Source organism: Mesoplodon bidens, assembly GCF_964165515.1.
Source record: "Mesoplodon bidens genome assembly, chromosome: 4".
Lineage (NCBI taxonomy): Eukaryota > Metazoa > Chordata > Mammalia > Artiodactyla > Ziphiidae > Mesoplodon > Mesoplodon bidens.
The window spans coordinates 89,477,061-89,500,528 of NC_138160.1; the positions used below are offsets into that span (position 1 = coordinate 89,477,061).

Below are 23,468 nucleotides of genomic sequence, written 5' to 3' on the forward strand. Positions count from 1 at the left end.
ACTGTGTGAGTATTACTAGTGGCAGAAAGCAGGCTTTGTTAGTGAGGGTCCAATTTTGGGCCTGGAGTCCATCTTTTCTGTAGTAGTTGGGAATTGAGTATGTGTTGGCGAGCATAATTTAGCTCTCAGTCAGTCAATCAGTGGACTGAACACGCACAGTTAGAAACCTGCTTGGCACAGAACAGAAACTCGGTTCAGAAAATACTAAATGCATCTGTGAGACAGACTCAAGTCTGCACAAATCATATATTACAATCACAAGCTGGAAGGGATTCGATCTTGCCTAGCAGGTCGTAGATTTAGATAGATTTGTAACAGTCTGAAAACACACTACACAGCTCCAAAGTCTAATTCTAAAATTTTCAACTGGTTTCCTGAAGTTCAAAAAAAAAAAAGAGGTAAATATTTGTAGAGCCCACTGCATGTAAAACATGTTTTAAAGAGGCTTGCAATATATCAGGAAACCTTAAGAAATTACAGTAGGTATCCAATTTAAATGCTGTATCTTAAAATAACTAATTTAAAGGTATATGCTATGTAGGTTATTAAAAATAAAAATTATTTTCTTGAATAAAAAGTTAAAAATTCTATTTTTTCATAAATTTGAGAGACTAGAATAGATTTCAAATCAACATTCTGTTTAAAGAAAAGATGAAGTATGAGCTATGTGAGAAAAGCGGTATAATTATTGAAAGGCTTTTCCCACTTAATTTGCCTTTCTGCACAATTTGTGGGTGGGGAGTGGATCTTTCTCCAGGTTTGTGCTGTGTTTGGTGCCCTATCTGTCCTGAGTGCCCCCAGCTCTAGAATCCATATTTTCCTCCACAGATTGATGAATGTGATGGATAATACTGACATGTGTAGCACATACTCATGCACATTCCCTGAATTTGCTCTAACCCCAAAATACTGTGGAGGTAAATTTTAGGGGAATATGCTTATGTGGAGTAAAGGACTGGCCTTCAATAATAATATATTTTGTAAGCATGTAAATAATTAGTAATGGTATACTGGTAAGTACCGCACTGAATGCTCTGACAACAAAGAAGCCAGAAATTATGTGCAAATTTCAGCATGCCTGCTAAACTTATCTCTCTTTCTGCCACTCAAGAAGAAATTATCAGAGTCCAAGTGGGTGAAAAGAAGAAATCACTGAATCTGTTCTAATTTCTAATTTTTTAGAAAGAAAATCCTTTGCAAACCTTGATTGCAAGGTGTGTTGTAATCCCAAAGTTGAAAACGAATGCTTTAGAGGATTTCACCCAATTTCTTAGGTAAACTAGTGCAAAAGGTATGATTCTCATAAAAAGCCAAGTACATTTGCCTCAACATAAAATAGGACTGATTGAATTTCAAACTCTTCATTTATTTTGTAGAGCTGAAATGTTAATAAGTTCCTTACTGTTGTTCAAAATTGGCTTGGATCTTATTTATTCTGATATATATGTATATATATCATATATATACTATTGTAATATGTATGTACTATTATCAATATATATACATAACAGTAGTCCCTCCTTATCTGTGGGGGATTTGTTCCAAGACCCCCAGAGGATGCTGAAACCTTGGATAGCACCAAACCTTACATATACTATGTTTTTTCCTATACATACATGCCTATGATAAAGTTTAATTTATAAATTTAGGCACAGTAACAGAGTATCCAAATTGCCATCATCACTACTCTTACAACTTTAGGGCCATTATTAAGTAAAATAAGAGTTACTTGAACACAAGCACTGTTATACTCCAGTAATCATCTGAGAACTGAAAGGGCTACTATGGCTAATGGGTGGATACAATAAGCAACCTGGACACACTGGGCAAAGGGATAATTCACCTCCTGGGTGGGATGGAGTGGGACAGTGCAAGATTTCATCATGCTACTCAGAAAGGCACAAAATTTAAAACTTACAAACTTTATTTCTGGAATTTTCCACTTAGTATTTTTGGACCGAGGTTGACTGTGGGTAACTGAAATCATGAATAAGGGAGATTACTGTATTCTCATTCATTTAAAAGAAGTTTTTGGTTACTATAGGATATAAATGATTTAAAATTTCAAATATATTCTCCTTAAGTATGTTCAGAAAGTGTTATTCTAGATGGTTTTGTCTTGGTCATGAGCTGCTTCCTGCATGACTGTCTCATCCTCAGTACCCCAGAGAAGCACCTCTGGACTTCAAATCTCCAAATCTGACTTTCCAAGGCTGACTTCAGAAAGATTCTCAAACAGAGGGCAGAAGAGGGGGCTGGATCCTATGAGGGCATTATTGTGATTTCAAATCTAAAAGAACAGAAGAATCCTTTATGAGAGGAAGTGAAATATCTTCAAAGCAAAACTGCTTTCTTGGAGAAGCTCCTAGAGCCATATGTGAGGAAAGAGATAATAGAAAGAAAGAAAATGGGAAATTTAACCTAAGAAAGAGATAGAGATGATTAAAAATATATTACAAGTATCAAACAGTACTTAGCTAGTTTTCTACACACTTTTTTTTTCCGCTTCTAAGAATTATTTACCATATAAAAGTATTTTTGGCAAGCAAAATTTACATTATACCAGTATGAAGGTAGTTCATTTAAAAAAGCCATACATATTAATATATATAGAATAACTCCCTGAAGACAGAGAGAACTTTTTTGTTTACTTCTTATTTCTAATTTTTAAAATCTCCTTTTCTCTGCCCATACTCAGTCATTCTCAGTGAAAGACAAGTTGCTTGCAGGCATTTGGTATGCACTGCATACAGAGGCACATAGGCTGGATCAGCCACATCAAACTCAACACAATTGTTTGAAAAGTTGAAAAGTTCAAACTATTTATTTAATGTCATGCAGATAAACCCAAGAAAAGGAACATATCTGACAGATAAATTCTCATTGACTGAGTCTTAAAAAGCCAAGGGAATGTTTTAGGATATGGGCTAAAATGAATAGTTTAATATTCAAGTTAAAAGTAACTTTGACTTAATTAGGAAATTAAATTAACCAAACTACCTTTCTGCCTCAAGTGAAAGTTCCATTTAATATCTATCCTAAAGTGAAATCATAAAGGGAATCTATTCGATTCTCTTACTCCCAAAGATATGAGAGGAAAGGAATACTAACTCCTTATTTCATAGATAATAAGATCAACACACTGGATATGATGAGCTTGGGAAGGTTGGCACCTTCTACGTCAAGAACAGTGTCCATTTTGTATCAAGGAAATTCACCAGTTTCCTACTCTTAAGCAGGTCACTGACTGACAGGTCTAGTTTTTATCTATACTTTGAAGGAGATGAACTAGAGCAGTGTTTTACAAACTGCTAGTCATTCTAGTAAGTGATGAAATAATTTTAGTGAAAATCCAACAAGCACTTTAAATGCAAAATGTATTTTTCACGGTAGAACAAGGAAGTTTAAAAGCCCTGAATAAGATTATGTAACACCATACAGTTTGAACACTTTTCTACGTATTTCCAAATGGGTCCAGGAGGTCATATTTTAGGACTTACTTAAAACAAATGCAGAATATCTGAGACAAAATTAGAAGGAAATCCCCAGAAAATTGATGGGGTAGCTAAAATGTAAAAGTACCTCTCCTTCCCAAGTTCCACCCCTAATTTCTCCAAAAGCAGAAAATATGGGTAGAATTAAGAGAGTGTTGGATACAGGCATACCTCGGAGCTATTGCAGGGTAGGTTCCAGACCACCACAATAAAGTGAATATGGCAATAAATCGAGTCACACGAATATTTTGGTTTCCCAGTACATATAAAGGTTATGTTTATACTATACTGTAGCCTATTATGTGTGCAATAGCATTATGTTTTAAAAAACAAGGTACATAACTTAATTAAAATATACTTTATTGGGCTTCCCTGGTGGCGCAGTGTTTGAGAGTCCGCCTGCTGATGCAGGGGACACGGGTTCGTGCCCCGGTCCAGGAGGATCCCACATGCCGTGGAGCAGCTGGGTCCGTGAGCCATGGCTGCTGAGCCTGCACGTCCGGAGCCTGTGCTCCGCAACGGGAGAGGCCACAACAGTGAGAGGCCCATGTACCGCAAAAAAAAAAAAAAAAAAAAAAAAAGATATACATATATATATATATATATATATATTTTATTGCTAAAAACTGCTAACCATCATCTGAGCTTTCAGTGAGTCATAGTAGAACGTCAAAGATTACTGATCACAATAAGAAATAAAGTAATAAAGGGAAAGTTTGAAACATTTTGAGAATTACCAAAATGTGACACAGAGACACAAAATGAGCAAATGTGTTGGAGAAATGGTGCCAGTAGACTTGTTCGACATAGGGTTGCCACAAACCTCCAATTTGTAAATATCGCAGTATTTAAAGTGCAATAAGGCAAAGCAAAATAAAATGAGGTATGCCTGTGTAAGGAACTAGAAATTTCTAGGGTGCTGAGAATCCCTAAATGAGGATTCTCTAAAACCCAGTGGGCTGATGTTACTGGGTTGTAATGGAAAGGTTGGACTTGTGATGAGATCTAAAATAGGTTTTAAGCTGGAGGCTTAAAATACAGAAAATACTGTGATGTAAGATTCAGAGAGCGGCATAGATTTTGAAGATACATTTTTTTAAAAAGCCTAATTCATTCGAAAAACCAAAGTTCTTTAGAAAAATGGCTGATGCCATGTCTCCAGCATGGAATGCACAAGATGAGCCGGGCATATCTTGACATAATCAGTCTATGTCAAATGGACAGGAGAACCATTTTGAAGAAGCTTGTACTACCAAAAGATAGGACAATTTGAGTATCAATTTAAAAATAACTGCAGTGGATTATTGAGCTTATAATAATACTTAAACAAAAGCAACAACAACACCTCATTGGTCACCTCTGAAGAATAATGGAAATGAAATTAGCATTTTAAAAACTGGTAAATAAAGAGAAAGAATCATGTATTATTCCTTCCTTTCCTATATAAATTGAACTCAAGTAAACCAAGAAGTCAATAAAGGAAAGTTTCTCTTAATAATAAGGAAATCCGGGCTTCCCTGGTGGCGCAGTGGTTGAGAGTCAGCCTGCCGATGCAGGGGACACGGGTTCGTGCCCCGGTCCGGGAAGATCCCACATGCCACGGAGCAGCTGGGCCTGTGAGCCATGGCCGCTGAGCCTGTGCGTCCGGAGCCTGTGCTCCGCAACGGGAGAGGCCACAACAGTGAGAGGCCCGCGTACCGCAAAAAAAAAAAAATAATAAGGAAATCCTGTTAATAAATAAAAAGAGAAAGAACTTCTGGTAAGGTTTAATCCTACCAGTGTTAATGGATATAACAATGTGAGACTAATTTGTGAAAGACATACAGTAAAATCAATTAGTTTAATGTTTAATTTATATTTTGCTATGAGTGTTACTATCGTTTTCTAATGGGAAACTTGGTGGACGTTTGTTTTGTTTTGCTTTTTCGTTTTTTTTTTTTTTCCCCAAAATAAATCAGATTCCAACTGTCTTAAGTAGCCTAGTTAACCAGTAAATAGTGAAGGAGATTTAGTCAAACACACAGCTGGGGAGGGCATAATTATCTTAAATTATCTTAAAGAGAAGGTGAGACCCTAAGAGAGCACTTGTAGATATAATTTACTGCTTTAGAAGGAAGAGATGCAGCCCTTGGGTTTTCACCCCCTTTCTGCTCCTACTTCTCATGATATTTCAGAAAATGAGGAGCACTGATGCTAAACAGCATAAAGGAGGCAGAGAGCAAAGCCACGCTGAAGAGCGATTCAATTTTGACTTCTCAGAGGACATTCTCGGAAGTGGCTCTCCTAAGAGAAGAAAAGCAAGGGGCACCTGACGCAGGTGATGACTCTGAGGCCCTGGGAACTTCTGAGCCCAGGTTTAAGGAAGAATTTAAAGAAGAGAACAATTGCTTATGTTTTTGAGAATGGTACAACTGTGTATCTTTAGAAATATCTGTACTTTAAAAAACTGCTATGGAATAAAATACCTAGGAATAAACCTACCTAAGGAGACAAAAGACCTGTATGCAGAAAACTATAAGATACTGATGAAAGAAATTAAAGATGATACATCAGATGGAGAGATATACCATGTTCTTGGATTGGAAGAATCAACATTGTGAAAATGACTCTACTACCCAAAGCAATCTACAGATTCAATGCAATCCCTATCAAACTACCACTGGCATTTTTCACAGAACTAGAACAAAAAATTTCACAATTTGTATATGGAAACACAAAAGACCCCGAATAGCCAAAGCAATATTGAGAAAAAAATGGAGCTGGAGGAATCAGGCTCCCTGACTTCAGACTATACTACAAAGCTACAGTAATCAAGACAGTATGGTACTGGCACAAAAACAGAAATATAGATCAATGGAACAGGATAGAAAACCCAGAGATAAACCCACACACATATGGTCACCTTATTTTTGATAAAGGAGGCAAGAATATACAGTGGAGAAAAGACAGCCTCTTCAATAAGTGATGCTGGGAAAACTGGACAGGGACATGTAAAAGAATGAAACTAGATCACTCCCTGACACCATATACAAAAATAAACTCAAAATGGATTAAAGACCTAAATGTAAGGCCAGACACTATAAAACTCTTAGAGGAAAACATAAGCAGAACACTCTATGACATACATCACAGCAAGATCCTTTTTGACCCACCTCCTAGAGAAATGGAAATAAAAACAAAAATAAACACATGGGACCTAATGAAACTTAAAAGCTTTTGCACAGCAAAGGAAACCATAACCATAAAAAAGACGGAAAGTCAACCCTCAGAATGGGAGAAAATATTTGCAAATGAAGCAACTGACAAAGGATTAATCTCTAAAATTTACAAGCAGCTCACACAGCTCAATATCAAAAAAACAAACAACCCAATCCAAAAATGGGAAGAAGACCTAAATAGACATTTCTTTCTCCAAAGAAGATATACAGATTTCCAACAAACACATGAAAGGATGCTCAACATTACTAATCATTAGAGAAATGCAAATCAAAGCTACAGTGAGGTATCACCTCACACCAGTCAGAATGGCCATCATCAAAAATCTACAAACAGGGCTTCCCTGGTGGCACAGTGGTTGGGGGTCTGCCTGCCGATGCAGGGGACACGGGTTCATGCCCCGGTCCGGGAAGATCCCACATGCCATGGAGCGGCTGGGCCCGTGAGCCATGGCCGCTGGGCCTGCGCATCCAGAGCCTGTGCTCCGCAGCGGGAGAGGCCACAGCGGTGAGAGGCCTGCGTACCGCAAAAAAAAAAAAAAAAAAAACTACAAACAATAAATTCTGGAGAGGGTGTGGAGAAAAGGGAACCCTCTTGCACTGTTGGTGGGAATGTAAATTGATACAGCCACTATGGAGAACAGTATGGAGGTTCCTTAAAAAACTAAAAATAGGACTACCATATGACCCAGCAATCCCACTACTGGGCATATAACCCGACAAAACCATAATTCAAAAAGAGTCATGTACCAAAATGTTCACTGCAGCTCTATTTACAATAGCCAGGACATGGAAGCAACCTAAATGTCCATCGACAGTTGAATGGATAAAGAAGATGTGGCACATATATACAATGGAATATTACTCAGCCATAAAAAGAAACGAAATTGAGTTATTTGTAGTGAGGTGGATGGACCTAGAGTCTGTCATACAGAGTGAAGTAAGTCAGAAGGAGCAAAACAAATACCGTATGCTAACACATATATATGGAATCTTAAAAAAAAAAAATTGTTCTGAAGAACCTAGGGGCAGGACAGGAATAAAGATGCAGATGTAGAGAATGGACTTGAGGACACGGGGAGGGGGAAGGGTAACCTGGGACAAAGTGAGAGAGTGGCATGGACTTATACATACTACCATATGTACAATAGATAGGTAGTGGGAAGCAGCCGCATAGCACAGGGAGATCAGCTCGGTGCTTTGTGACCATCTGGCTGGGTGGGATAGGGAAGATGGGAGGGAGATGCAAGAGATAGGAGATATGGGGATATATATATATATATGTATAGCTGATTCACTTTGTTATAAAGCAGAAACTAACACACCATTGTAAAGCAATTATACACCAATAAAGATGTTAAAAAAATGCTATGAGACGTCACTTGGCATTAACTAAAATTGCTTTTAAAGGATCATTTAAATGAAGAAATCATTTCTATATGAAAGGCAGAGAAACTTAAGAAGTTATCTGCACATAATCCAATAAACGATTTGGAGGGAGGAGATTATAGTTCCGGTTTTGTTAATTAATTAAAACCTGTCTGGGCTCAATTTTCTCATCTATTAAAAAAGTAATATTTCTGCTTCCTTTATAAGCTTTTGGTAATGATTTAGAAGGAGAGTGTAAGAAAAAATTTTAACTCATGAAGAATTATATACAGTTTTGAAATAATTAAGAGAACATTTATTGAATACATGAATACACACTGAATATCAATAAGAGTCTCTATCTTCCAGCTAGGGAATGTTTAATCATAGAATATAACTGATATTTGGTGGCAGCACAACAAAGTTATAGTGAATAAGCACATTAAACCTATTAAGTTCTATAACTATATAATTAGATCTCATGGGGTAGCTGCTTTGAGACATTGTTTTTTTTATACACAGATGGACAAACATGGTTATTATGGGATTCAGTTACCTTTGTTTAAGCTTTGACAACTGGGAAAATCCAACAAAGCTTTCTAGTAATAAATACTACTAAGCATATCACTGACCTATGAGTGATTATCCAAGAGATATTTAACACTGAATCCATACCATATGGTTATTCACAGACAGTGTGAACCTGAGGCTTTCCTAGCCACAGTTTCCACATCTCTAGGCTTGAATACTAACAGCCCATATCTAAGGGGATTAAATGAATAATGCCCCACAGAAAATATCCAATAAATGGTAACTATTCTATTATATTATGATGAAAATTTACACTTGACTTCTCTCAATTGAACTGGGTATTTGATTAGTAGTTAAAAGCCAAAGTAGTGTTTCCTTTTATATATGTTAAGTGAAGTTGTTACCATGGGAATGGTGAATAAGACAGGAAAAGTCTAGATGAAAGTTGGAACTTACCCTGAATTTTCAACTAGAATATTTTCATAAGGTTTCTTCAAAATTTGCCTGTGTGTGCACGTAATCACTTTGGATGATTTCTGCTCTTTCTTTAGATTAACCAATGCATACAAACTCATCCATTCAGACACCTGTTCTTGCTCTGAGCCTTTCCTAAGGCTGTAGTACCTCAAATGCCCTTGCTTCTCATATCTGTCCTCCCATGCCTCCTCCAAAAAAAATCCTTCCCCAAAGACTTCAGCCTCTTATGACCTTGTCCTCCTGAGCCCCTACATCTTGTAGGGCCTATTTGTTAAAAAAAAATTGACACCATCATGTTGCTTAATATGTTGGAAAACATTTTCACTGCTTATGTCTTCTTTCTCTATGTAAGAGTATATACTTCTCACCCATCTCTGTATTCTCCTCAGCACCCAGCCAGTACACATACAGTAAACATTTGCTGAATGAAACAAAAATGGAACTGGTCCAGTATAAATCCCAGGAGTAGAAAGAAATTTAAACATTATGTACGTCAGTTCCTTACCTAGTGCTTCCATCTTTCCATATTCTTTTCGAGAGATTATCTCGGTGTGAATAACTCTTGTAATAGAGAACTCACTACCACTCAAAATTTCTATTTTTAAGAAGTTTTAAACATTAGAAGATTGTTTATTTTGTGGGATACTAGAAATTTAGTATTACTGCAGTTATCTTGGTCCCCTTTAGATCTACTCATTGCTGATACAATACTGATAATGGTCAATAATGACTCTATTTATACTACAGCATATTTCAAGGAAAACAAATGTTTAGTCTGCATACTTAAGGGTACTAAGCAGTGGGGGTTAAAAATAGGAACTCCAAAAAATTACTTTTCATGTGATTTGGGATAAATTTCTTTTATCTGTAACAGGACCCTTCATAAGATTAACGCTGGGCCTCCCTGGTGGCGCAGTGGTTGAGAGTCTGCCTGCCGATGCAGGGGATACGGGTTCGTGCCCTGGTCTGGGAGGATCCCATATGCCGCGGAGCGGCTGGGCCCGTGAGCCGTGGCCGCTGAGCCTGCGCATCCGGAGCAAAAAAAAAAAAGATTAACGCTAAAACAGCTAATTAATACTAAAATCAAACACTCTATTTTAGAAATGCTAAAAGCAGTTGAGAAGACATGCTAAAAGCAGTTGAGAGAAGGAAAGTGGGAAAGTCGATATTTTAGCTAGTGATTCGGTTGTATATGGAAACCGAGTATTTGGCTATAAAAATTAATAAACTAAATAATTTGCAGCAACAACATTCATGTATTTGGAGGTGTAAGAAAGTTCAGGGGCAAGCACATAACGTCCATTCGTCTTTTACATGTAAGTTAAAAGATTCCTTAATCAAAAAAAAAGAACTCTATTATATAGGAAGCTAGAGATGGCCTTTGAATTGGTTATGGGAGACTTTTCTTAAAATAAATGTCTTAAGGGCTTCCCTGGTGGCGAAGTGGTTAAGAATCCGCCTGTCAATGCAGGGAACACGGGTTCGAGCCCTGGTCTGGGAAGATCCCACATGCCGCGGAGCAACCAAGCCCGTGCGCCACAACTACTGCGCCTGTGCTCTAGAGCCTGCGAGCCACAACTACTGAAGCCCACGTGCCTAGAGCACGTGCTCTGCAACATGAGAAGCCACTGCAATGAGAAGTCTGCACACTACAACGAAGAGTAGGCCCCGCTCGCCGCAACTAGAGGAAAGCCCGCGCGCAGCAACGGACACCCAACGCAGCCAAAAATAAATAAATAAAATAAATACATTTATTAAAAAAAAAAAGTCTTAAGAAGTGCTCCTCGGGCTTCCCTGGTGGTGCGGTGGTTGAGAGTCCGCCTGCCAATGCAGGGGACACAGGTTCATGCCCCAGTCCAGGAAGATCCCACATGCCGCGGAGCGGCTGGGCCCGTGAGCCATGGCTGCTGAGCCTGCGCATCCGGAGCCTGTGCTCCGCAGCGGGAAAGGCCACAACAGTGAGAGGCCCGCGTACCGCAAAAAAAAAAAAGAAGTGCTTCTCAATACATTTGAGATGAAAGTCTATTATGATAAGCATGGTTATTGTTCAGTCTTTTATTTCAGGGTTATATAGCTGCAGGCTTAGGATGACCTAGGAAATAGGGAAGAAAGTCAACAATTTCTTTGCTGTTGAGCAAAAAGAAAGCATTTAGAAAACAGTTATAATTAAATACCAATTTTTTGGTTAAAAATCATGACAATTACTGAAAAGAAAGAAAAAAGAGAAAATAACACTTGCTAAGTACAACAGTAGACACATAAATACAATAGTGAGGAAATCCAGGAATGAAAGAATTAGAAGTGGAGAGAAATAACTTTTAAGATGGACATAAAAACAAGGGGAATTTGCAACAGTAGAAGATTTAGCAATTTAGTACTATTTTGTTAGAAACAATAAAAGCTATCTATATTTAAATGACAGAATGGAGAGAAAGTGTGAATAATCAACAGTAAACAATAAGACATCCTTTTTGACTTGCAACTGTATTTTCTAAAGTTCTTCTCTGTCACTTTACAACTATTAGAGTTATTCCTGCTGACAAAAGGACTTGAATCTTACCCAGCAACCTTGGAGCAGTTTGAAATACAATTTGAAAATGAGACAAAACATAAAAGAAAAAGCCAAGAATTAAATATTAAATGGAACATCACTGTATGTAATGCATACCTAATAATATGAAAAATAAGATGGTTAAGAAAGAGCAAAATTATTTTTGGTATAAGATTTTTTTCTTGAATAATATATCAGTGTTGGTTTGGCAAGAAAAAAAAAAGTGAAACACTCCTGATACTAGTATAACCCAGAATGCTTCTTGGGGTCTCCTTTTGTTTCTTTAGTGTGCTTATTTTGAAAATGTATCCCAGATCCCAATTTGGATTAACTAACAGCTAAAGAGGTCTGGTATTCCAAGAAGAGGTAGCGAATGTACAACTTATTAATCTTTCAATAGCGTCAGAAGGCCAACAAGGCTGGGGTGAGGCACGGGTTAGACCAAAGCAAAGATTTATGGCTGCAGGCACTCCCTGCCATTCTTCTTGTCTGGAAAAAGATGCATTACCTGTTTTTTTTTTTTTTTAATAAGCAGGCCAGCCCTGTCCTCTGGATCCCAACAGGATGAAAGCTCCAGGAATGCAGAAACTACATGTCCTGCCTCTAGCACAGAGCCCAGCACATAGTAGGTAGTGAATCAATATTTGTTAACAGAATGAATATACATCACATCTGTCGTGTGGCAGACCAACTGAAACGACAGATCACATGATAACCACTGGAACAAATGACCTCCTTGTCTTGGAAGACCTTTTGCCCAGAGCAATCCAAAAGCTTTTATGGCAAGCCTTGGGGTTAGGTTTAAAAGTCCCAGATCAGGCAGAAGCGCATTGGCAAGCAGAGTAAGGGGCAGTCAAAGACTGTCCTCAGAGAGCAGCCCCAGGGCCTGCGGGAGTGACAGGAGAATGTGGAGCGGCCCAGATGAGCCTGTGGGTTGTCAGAGACTTGTAGGCCCCAGACATCGATGTCAGTAGTTGAGTGTTTACAGTCCTCTTTAATTAAAAGGTTATTTGACAACTTGAGATGGGAAGCAAAAAGATATCCTCTAGAGTGTATTTCAAGGGCCCTGAGGAGTGCTAAATAAAGTCAAAGGAAATGTGATAACAACCCAGAAAGGAACCTGGGTCCTTTTTACAACTGCTCCCTGACACAGGGTCACACTGGTAACCTTCACTACGGAGATGCTAATGGAGATACGGGCTTTATTCATCCATCCCATTTACTATATCACATGTTCTATGCCTTGCAGCTGGAGTAAGACTGGCTCTGACCTCTGTAGGCTTGAATGATACAAGTTGTTTTCCCTTTAATCCTAAGGATACACTGTTCTAAAGGAGGAGAATTTTCAACAGAAAAGTGTTTGAAGGTGAGCAGAAAGGTTGGTTGGAAATTATTAGTTGATAAATTATTATAAGAACAAAAAACAAAAGCAAAAGGGAAGCCAAGAGAAAATTATCCAAACAAAAATGAAGGTAACATAGAGAAGAGATAGGGAAGGAACCTAAGATAGGGAGACAAATTAAAGATTTTATACTTTTTGCTGCATCTTTCTTTTTATTCCCCACTAATAAGAATCTGGTTTAGATAGCTTAGGTGTGGAAGTCAACTAGGCATGTATAGACTAATACAGGTCAAACTTCTAAATAATGATTCCCACAAACAGAAAGCCACACTTGGAGGAGGAGGGCTGATTCTTCTTCAGAAAAAGAGATGATTCTATAATTATAAAAACTGCCAATTAGTGAGTATCCACTATGCCACCAGGCACAACACAGATGTTTTATATTCATTTTCATTACCTTTTATGGTGTGTACTATCATGTGCTTAACAGATGACAAAACTAAGAGGTTAAGTAACTTGCTCAAGGTCACAAAGAAAAGAAGAGGCGAATTCTAACCTACTTCTCTCAGTTTGAGTTTTCTTCCCACGATACGACCTATAACATTTATTTGTTTAGTTACAGAAGAGTGACAATATTAGGTTTCTCTTTAGGGAGCAATTTCCCAAGACTGTATTTTCCATTTAGCTGTGCCTGAATTATTGATTTGTTTATAATTGTTATCCTTTACCATAAAGATCTATGTTCAATCTGGGGAATAAGAAGCCTATTAGAATGATAGTTTTCTTCATGACAACTGTATCATATATCAATTAAAATGAACATAACAGGGCTTCCCTGGTGGCGCAGTGGTTGAGAGTGCGCCTGCTGATGCAGGGGACACGGGTTCGTGCCACGGTCCGGGAAGATCCCACATGCTGTGGAGTGGCTGGGCCCGTGAGCCATGGCCGTTGAGCCTGTGTGTCCGGAGCCTGTGCTCCGCAACGGGAGAGGCCACAGCAGTGAGAGGCCTGCGTACCGCAAAAAAAAAAAAAAAAAAAAAGAACATAACTGGGCTTCCCTGGTGGCGCAGTGGTTAAGAACTCGCCTGCCAATGCAGGGGACATGGGTTCGAGACCTGGTCCGGGAAGATCCCAGATGCTGTGGAGCAACTAAGCCTGCAAGCCACAACTACTGAAGCCTGTGCTCCTAGAGCCCATGCTCCACAACAAGAGAAGCCACTGCAATGAGAAGCCTGTGCACCGCAACAAAGACCCAATGCAGCCAAAAATAAATAATAAATTAATTAATAATTTTAAAAAATGAACATAACTTCCTAACAGCCTGGGCAGGTGTTGCTAAGTACTATAATACTACACTCAACAACTGTGAGAATCTTGAGAAAAATTACAAATGATAAGCCAGGGGAGCTGCTGTTTCTGAATCAATGCATCCTGCAAAAACACTTCAAAAATTGCAGGATACTGTACTGAAAGCATGTACGAACACAGCACCAAAGAAAAAGGAGGTGAGGAGGAGACTAGCTAGAATATGAGCAAAGCAATAGGAAGCAGAATTAGGGAGTAGTCACTTGAAGGATGAAATTCCCCTGGTATCAGGTGTACATCAAATTTTACAACTTCTAAGTAGCCTCAAAACTCAAAAAGTCCCACAGAATATGTCTTTAATTATCCAGTTAAAGAAGGAAGAAAGCATCTGCTTTTCCTTCTTAAAATTTATAATTAACACAGGGCAAGGGATCACAGCCTCCCCTAGTAGAGCAATGACCTCCAATAACATGCTGTTTCTCTGGTTACAATGAAGAATCTTTCTTGCTGTCTTTTTGACAAAAATTGTTCACGTATTATTGGCATGGTACCAGAGAAAAAAAGATGCACTGAGCTGAGTGTTTAGTAAATTCTTTTAATTTTAAAATCAACTAGCAATTATAGTAAAATCTCATAAACTATTGAGCTTTCCCCCTCATCCTCAACTGTGCCCAAACATTTTGAAAAACAGAACCAACAGATGCACAGAGACTTTCGCCACAAATCCTTAGAACACCTAAAACCTCACGGAAGAAAGAAGAGAGACTAGGTGGGGCAGACAGCTTGAAAGCTGGAGGGACTGAGGTATGAAAAAAACTGTCATAGATTTCATGTCTGGGTGGAGGAAGGAAGTCCTCAAAAATTTCACTTCTACTTCCTGTCAACTAGACTAGATGAGTGCTTCTCAACTTTGGCTGACATTGACATCACTCAGGCAGGTTTTATTGCCTGGGCCCCACCTCCTAGAAATTCTGATTTAATTAGTCTTGTGTAAGGTTCAGGCATCAGAATGCTCTAGAAACTCCCCAGGTGATCCTAATGTGCAGAGAGGGCTGAGAACCGCTGACCTAAATAATTCAGAGATAGGAATAAATGCAAACCACATGGGCAAAGTTCCAACAGTTTTCACCTCACCAGGAGAAAAAAAATCCTGAGATCTCAAAATATCAGAACCTGAGAATATCACTCAACAATAGCAATAAACAACAGCAATAAACCTTCCTTCCTTCCAAGGAAAGGAAAGGAGGTAGAAGAATTTTGTGTGAATCTTTTCTCTGTCCCATTCCTGTAGGAAAGCAATTTTTCTCAGCAGTATACATTGTGCTAATCATTAGACTAGGTACCAGGTACACACAGGAGCATGAAGTCAATTCACAAATGAGGAAACAGCCTCAGAGACGTGAAGGAACTTCCCTAAGGCCAAAGAACAAGGAACGAAGACAGAACTTGATCCCAGATTTGTCCCAAGTCCAAAGCTTTTTCTCTTTTCCGTATCTTCTGGAACATTTCTTTGCACTGGCTAACTTAAATGGTACTGGGACAGAGTATAACTTTAGCAACATTTTCCACTGCAGGACCTTGAAGAGTTCATTCTAAGGAACTTAATCCATAGCTCTCCTGGCAATTAGCAATCTGACATTGACAGCAAACAGGTAAAAGGGAGAAATATAAAGTAAGGTTGTAGGGGCAGGTAGGAGACTAATGGTAAAGGATCTTGAATGCCAAGTAAAGAGTTTGCAACGAATGAATGTACTAGTTAATTAACAAATCTACAGGTATTGAGGATATGCCCTGTGTTGGGCAGAGAGAACACTCTAAGGCCTAGACAATAGGGAGATATTGGAGGTTTTAGAGTTACTGTATCTAAATGGCAATCTAATATGCCAAACCAGAAAACAAACTACAAGTAAAAAGAAAACATATCAAAACACTCCTTTCTCATGCTATAATTAGGAAAAAGACAACAACCCAGAAACATTATGGATAAATCCATGTACGACATTTACCATTCTCAAAAACTAAACTTTGAAAAGAAATTAGGGTTATTTTCAAGCCAAATCCTTTATGTTATTTTTTATTTTTTGTTACAGCTTTCATAGAATTTTTCCAAAGGATGAATTTAGTAGCTGATAAAATACAACTCTCCCACCCAGGGCAGATGGTCAGTATGACATCTTAGGATTGGAGTCGGTTATTAGCATATGTTGGAGTTAACAATAAAAAACCTAATGGATTATTAGAGTTTCCTTCAAGGCAGAAAGCATATTCTCCACTTTAAAGGAACAAATTTAAAAATCAGAAAAGAAAAATGGAAACCATTTTAGTCTCCCATAAAGCCAAATAATTAGTTAAAACTCTGTATTTAGATTACATATGCAAATTAATAGGAAAAAATATATAAAGCTGAACAAAAAAGGAAAGGCTAGGTTACTTTTCTTTATTACTCCAATTGGATGATTTCATACTTTTCATATTTTTATAAAACAACTTGCTTTTCTCCACTTTAAAGAGATATTTAAAATTAAGATAATTTAAACTCTTACAAACAAATGTATACTCTTTACTTCCTGTATATCTGAACTTCCTATTGGAAGTTTCCAGCGCTTTAAAGAATTTAAGGCATTAAGAAGGTTGGCATTTGGAATGGCACAAGAATGCATTTTACATGACATTAAGCAAATCAACTCTGTAATAATTACTTTAGTTATATTTATTATATCAAATATTTAACTATCCTAGCATTTATTTTCATCATACAGCAATTTTAGCCATACTTTTTAATCCTATGTGAGTGTGTATGTGCATGTGCACATATGTGTGTATGATTACATGTGGTGATAAACTGATATACATGTTCGTTTTTACTCTGGTTCCATTATCATGATTTCTTGATTCGGGGGTGTATGATCAGAAAGTACAAGTAAAGATAAATCTCCTAGTCTCTATGAGTTAGTAGCTTTTGATTTCTTTTAAAAGAGCTTTCAAAGATCTTGTACCTTTTTATTCTTGAAAATGATTAGGACAATGGCTCATTACATACCATAATCTGTGATTTTACAGGACACCAAATACAGCTCTTTCAGGTTTTGTCCTTCCTTTGCAATGACCTCCACACACCTAAAACATACAAAAAATGGTGAGTTACACTAATGCGTTTCAAGTTAAATTAGCAAGAGTTTGGCCAGGACTGTAACAGGAAGAGGTCAGCGTTTGATGAATGCCACAGCTCTCTCCTTTCAAAAAACCTCTTTCAAGGTGTTTCAGGAAAAAGTATTATATTCCCTGCTTCAAACTCAAGTGCTCTAATACCTAAATGACTTTAATTAAATACATTTATGACTAGCACATCTTTTAAAACCAAAGTGATGAAAGAGAGATATTCCTGTAAGAGTAGTGTTACATTTGGTAATAAAGGATTAGTAAACATGTGCTATATAATGAACATATGTTATTTACATAAAAAATAATGTAATGAAGGTATAGAATATAGACAGATGGTCATTATAAAAGAATGGTAATATTGCTCATGGTTTAATTATTAATGATGGACTTTGATAACACTGAAGTACACATTTTGTGAAATTTTATTCAAAATAAAAATGTTTTAAAAATCTGTAACACTGATTAAAGATGAAAGAAAAATCGTACACTTAAGAACTTTAAAATCTTTTACTTTAAAATGTTTTATTCTTAACATTTTAAATGAATTGTTGCATACATATAGGCCATATCTATAATATATAGATATAGATATGTAAGATTTAAAGACTTTTCTGGTTTCATTTCAGTTAAAAGGTTTTTGAATGGTGTACTCTGCTCTAATGGCCATAGTGGAACATGTAGTACAGAATTGAATAAACTTTGAAAACAATGATTAACAGTGTGGCTCAGTCCCCTGAATTATCAGAAAAACCTGTACAGTCAAACTGACACATTGGCATATGCATCCTTCAAGGCAGCCCCTGTTTTAATCTTTATAAATAACAGTTAAGTAAAAGGGTAAAAGCAAAAAGAGTCATTAACCTTTTCTAGAAAGTAAGGATCAAGTAATTTGATACCTATGTGTGTAATCCATCAAAAAATTACTGAGTATCCATCTATGTCTTTCAGATATTTTATTTGCTGTCTGGCTTATTTGTAGGTATCTTCATAAAATGTCAGGAAATTTTATACAATTTTACTTCACATAATTTATTACTGAAGGTTAAATTAGTTATAGAGAAGATATGTTTTTCTTTTAAAAATATTTTTATAGAATATGGTTTTAATGGAATGATAAACATTTCTAAGTTCCTCAGAATCACTTAATAAACATTTTTTTGGCTATTTAAAAAAAAAGATATATGATAAAAATGGGTAAGCTCTTCCATGGTTACAACAGAAAACTTAAAACAGTAACAATGTAATTATGATTGATACAGGTTATTATGAAGGGAAATTTTTAAACCTAATTCCGTGTCATTTCGCTTTACTATAATATTTGAATAAAGTCATAAAAAAGGGAAAATAAAACATTACAGGCAACAATCATGTTTTACATATGACTTTAAAAACTAATTTTCACATACTAAGGATAAAAATAAAGGCCCTACATGATAATATTATAAATAGTTAATAAAAAGTCTACTTTCTACCGTATCAAATATACATAGCTCTCTGTCCTCCTCCATTACCTACCAAAAAAGTTAGCAGATCCAACATTTGGTATGACCACCACAAAATGAAATACGTTAGTGCAGAAATAATGTTCATATAATTTATTTTGTTCTCATGGTCTTTTCAAATAGTTCAAAACACCTGATTTTACATCTGATTATGGAAAAACTCTAAGAAATACAATATTCTATTTGTGTTCCTGCCACTTGATTCTAAATTAGGTATGCTACAAGCACACGAGAACATTAAAGACACACAGAGCAGACTACAGACAGCAAATAACACAAATTGATTTCAGTGTACAAGCCAGATCAAATGCTATTTCATAGGCAACAAAAACCGGTATTCACATAAAATCAGATAATCAATCACTGGATAAGAACTGTCCTAAAACTGATGAAAGGCCATGAGCATCAGGTTTCCTCCCTACATGACAGAGAAAAGTTATGAATAGATATTACACATATATTTAGCTTACTCAAGAGGCAATAGCCAAGAGAAAACATGTGATTAAGAAAAAAAAAACAGTACAGTACATACCTTTTAGAGGAAAAAAAAGAGAAACATAAGAGAAAAGCATTTTGCTTTTACAAAGGAGCACCTAGGATTTTTGTTCTTTTGTTTAAATTTTTTTAATTAATTAATTATTTATTTAAAAAATAAGGAACGCTTCATGAATTTGTGTGTCATCCTTGCGCAGGGACCATGCTAATCTTCTCTGTATCGTTCCAATTTTAGTGTATGTGCTGCCGAAGCAAGCACTTGCTCTGTTTTTAATAGTTCAGTCACATAAGGTTTTCCAAATACTTTTAAGTACCCTGTAATCACAGCCAGTGTGCTAGAAGTTATGCACAACATAAAACTATTCCGCAAACAGGAATTCATGGAGGAAAAAAAAAGTATTCCTTGGAAGATTTTTAGCAAACATTATTTTTTTAATTTAAATATCACATATTTCATGGATGTGATATTTGAGAAGTCCCAAGTTCTGTGAACCTGGACTGAAACTCAATATCATATTAACACACAAAATTGAGTGGTTCAAATAAATAGGTAAAATAGTTATTTTTTTGAGAGTTGAAAATGGAAGTGGTTTATATTATCCTGTTACTGCAAATTGGTGAAAATGGAACCCCACATCAGGTCCCTGGCTAGTGTCTTAAGTCCTGTGATTAGTCTAGTCCTAGTTTCCCAGGCAGCTTGTAGTGATAGCAAGTCATGATGAGAGACCACGCTGGTGACTGTCCTTTCCTTCTAAAACTTTTAGAGTCCATTCTAGAGTATATTTACAGGAGGTACCCTAACACAAGTCTGTCGACCACATTTACTCTAAATAATTCTACTCTGTTTTAAGAGTCTTGGCTTTAGTCGTGACCTTTAGTGTATTAACATCAGAGAATTTCCCAGTTCACTGCATAGACTGTATGCAGGCAACAAACAAGGCTTAGTAATTATTTACACCTTTTGACTACAGGTATTCATGTAAATTTTTAAGGGGTATTAAAAATGATACCAAAAAAAAGGGAGGACTGTTTGCAAAGTCACAGTCTGTGAGAAGGAGAGCGAAAGAACCAAAGACCACATTTCAAACCTTTGCTTCTCCATCCCCTTTCCTATTCACAGATATCAAATAGGAGAACATTCATTAATCTCAGTGATTAATTATAGTTTTGTCCCTAGGGGTAAGCCATGAATTCCTAAACTCAGAATCCAGAATTCAAAATTTTCCCATTATCCCCCTACCCGTCCCCACCATCCCTAAGGATAAACCTCAGAATACCATATGACCAACATTTTCTATGGGTCAGTGCATTCAAAGATTTCCTATTTCATGCATGACAACCTAAGGAATTACAAAACTTGGGAAAAGAACAATATCCTTAGGGAAAGTAATAATCTATAAGATTATTAAGAACAAATTCATAATATAGGAATATGGCATAGTGGACAAATGCAGGAGAATATCAAATATTGTTAAAGTAGCCCATGAACATCAAACACAAGCCTACTAAACCACCTTTCTGAGTTCTGAGAAACAAGAGGAGACATGTTTTAACAAGAGTGAATAAAGAATCAGAAGACATACATTCTATTTTTACCTGCATGAAACCACAGAACAACCCCTATCTTTTTCGAAGTCCCACATCATTATTCTTTATAAAACTGAGGGCCTATATGAAAAATTTCTCCAAATCAAATGTCCTAGGTTCATTTAAATATATTTTAGTTCATTCTGAATTGCCTCCCCTCAGATTATTTTCTTGCTTTTATGTTTTCGCAGGGTCCTGAAGAGAATTTAAAAATTGCAACCACTGTAAATTCCTGAGTAACAGCTGTTGAGTACACATATATATAAACTCCTTTAGAACAGTGAATAGGGCTAGAAAACCTGCTCCAAAGTATCCAAAGCATCCAGAATTATTTTTTATAATAATGTGATTTTATGCTCACTTGCTTTTGATAATGTTCTAAAATGCACCTAAAAAATTTGATGAAATATGAAAAACAGCAAAAAGGTACTTTTGTGATCAATATAGGTTTTTTTTTTTGTTTTTTTTTTTTAAAGAAGAGAAGGCATTACTTAGTTCAGTGGAGGGAAAAATCTGTTTCCCTAGCAATAGATTCCTAGTAACCTGATTTATGTGAAGGGTAAAGGTTAATGAATTAAGCTGTGTAAGCTTCAAAACTATCAAAGGAATTCAAAAGAGCCTTGAATTATAGAAAACAATGGCCATTCTACATACATACCAAATTTTTATGTTTTTTGTCTCCAACTCAAAAGCTGGAACATGGCATTAGTGACAATTGAAAAGGACTAATGAGGAAATATGACTACATTGCTTGCAAAGAGGAGTGTCCTAGGAGACCTTGTTACTGTTTGTGATGTGTTTCAAATCCAAATGAAGCTAATTGGAGCTGCCAGACACTGGTTTGCAAATCTCACTTTAAAGGACAGGCTCAATCACCTTAGAGGTGTGAAAAGAAATGTCCCCGTTAGAGATGCATTAGTATGTGGCTTGGTGAATTTCTAAATAAACTTTAGGATGTTCTTTCCTAAGTCACTTTTATATTTGAATAATAGATATATCTTCAAGCAGAAGAAAAAATGCAACAAGACAAAAACAACCCTACAGATTTAAAACAAAAGTATGAACAGTGCTATAAAGTAATTGGCAAATAAGTGCAAAGGGGAGCTAAGTTCGTTTAAGGTCGAATAAACACGTAGATCAAACGTTAAAACTCCTGAAATACAAACACATCATAAAAGTAATCTATTTGGGGGTTTTAGAAATCGAACTTCATTTTCATAATTTCCTGAAACTAGACAAGCCAACAAGCCACCCTGTGTTATATAGATTGTAAGTGGGTAAAAGCAGAAGAGCCTGCAACACACACACACACACACACACACACACACACACGAAAAGGAATAAAAAGGATTTACAAGCTCTAAAGAGAGAAACAAGGGAGCAAACTTGGTCCAATTCTGTGCTACAAAAGCTCATCCTGACTAACTCATATATGGGTCATTTAAATGATAGCAGAGGTCACCAAAACACAATTTGGCATCTACAACAAAGAATAATGATATTTGATTGATTTTTCTAAAGCCCCAAATCGAGTTTTACTGAAGTATAGTCCAATCCCAGTGCAACAAATGAATGGACATGATTTATAGGTATACCCTGTTTTCAGAATGTGCACTATATAACAGATTTCTATGTTAAAAAAAGATAAATTTACAGTTAAACATTTACAAGATGAATCAATTCAAGAATTTACTAACAGTACCCTTCCTGTTATATGTGAATATAATTTCATTTATAAACATTCCATTCATAGGTACTTTTCCTAGTAACATGACACCTTAACCTTACATAGCATGCAGTGGTTATTTTTATCTTTAACTTAAAGAAATGTACATAATGACAAATGAAAGCCTATTTTGAGAAAGTGATACATGGCATCAAATTGATACGTTGAGCGCCCTTTGTATTTCATAGTACACTTTCTTGTAAATGTTCTTCTATTCCATCCCTTTAACAGCGTAGTATCAAATGTATGCTTAAGTCAATTTTTCATGCAAACATCTAAAGATAATCTCATAAAAGAGATGTTCACTGCAAGAGAGATTTTTTTAAAAGGATGACTTGCAATTAAAATGCTAACGCGTTTGCTCAAAACACAATATATCTCAGGGGCAAAGACTAGGAGTGACATGCAGCTCCACCAGTTACAATTCTCTTGGGATATTCATTAAGTTCTCACTTACCAAATGTTATTCTCTGGAAAGCCAATATCTGATTAGTGAATCCAAGATTAATTTAGGTAGTTGCTACTTAAACAGCGGAAAACTAATGCCCATTTTGTCACACAGAGATAGTGAAAGATTACACAATGAGAAGAGTGGTTTGTTTGTTTTTAATAAGATGTACCACAATAAGTGGCCTGAGATGTTATTGAAACATAAATTCTATGGGTTTACATCTCTGCCAACAGAGGTGTTACACCTTTGGAAGAGGTGGAGC

At 36.6% G+C, this 23,468-nt stretch overlaps 1 protein-coding gene across 2 annotated transcripts in view; it reads right to left on the reverse strand.

The window, feature by feature from the left end:
- Window positions 1–23,468, reverse strand: part of FBXL17 (F-box and leucine rich repeat protein 17) — a 491,291-nt gene that overhangs the window by 156,445 nt on the left and 311,378 nt on the right. For both annotated transcript variants that reach the window (XM_081230861.1, XM_081230860.1), the window contains one exon: window positions 17,324–17,400. In XM_081230861.1, coding sequence (XP_081086987.1) covers window positions 17,324–17,400 — 77 coding nt within the window. The remainder of the gene's footprint in view (window positions 1–17,323; window positions 17,401–23,468) is intronic.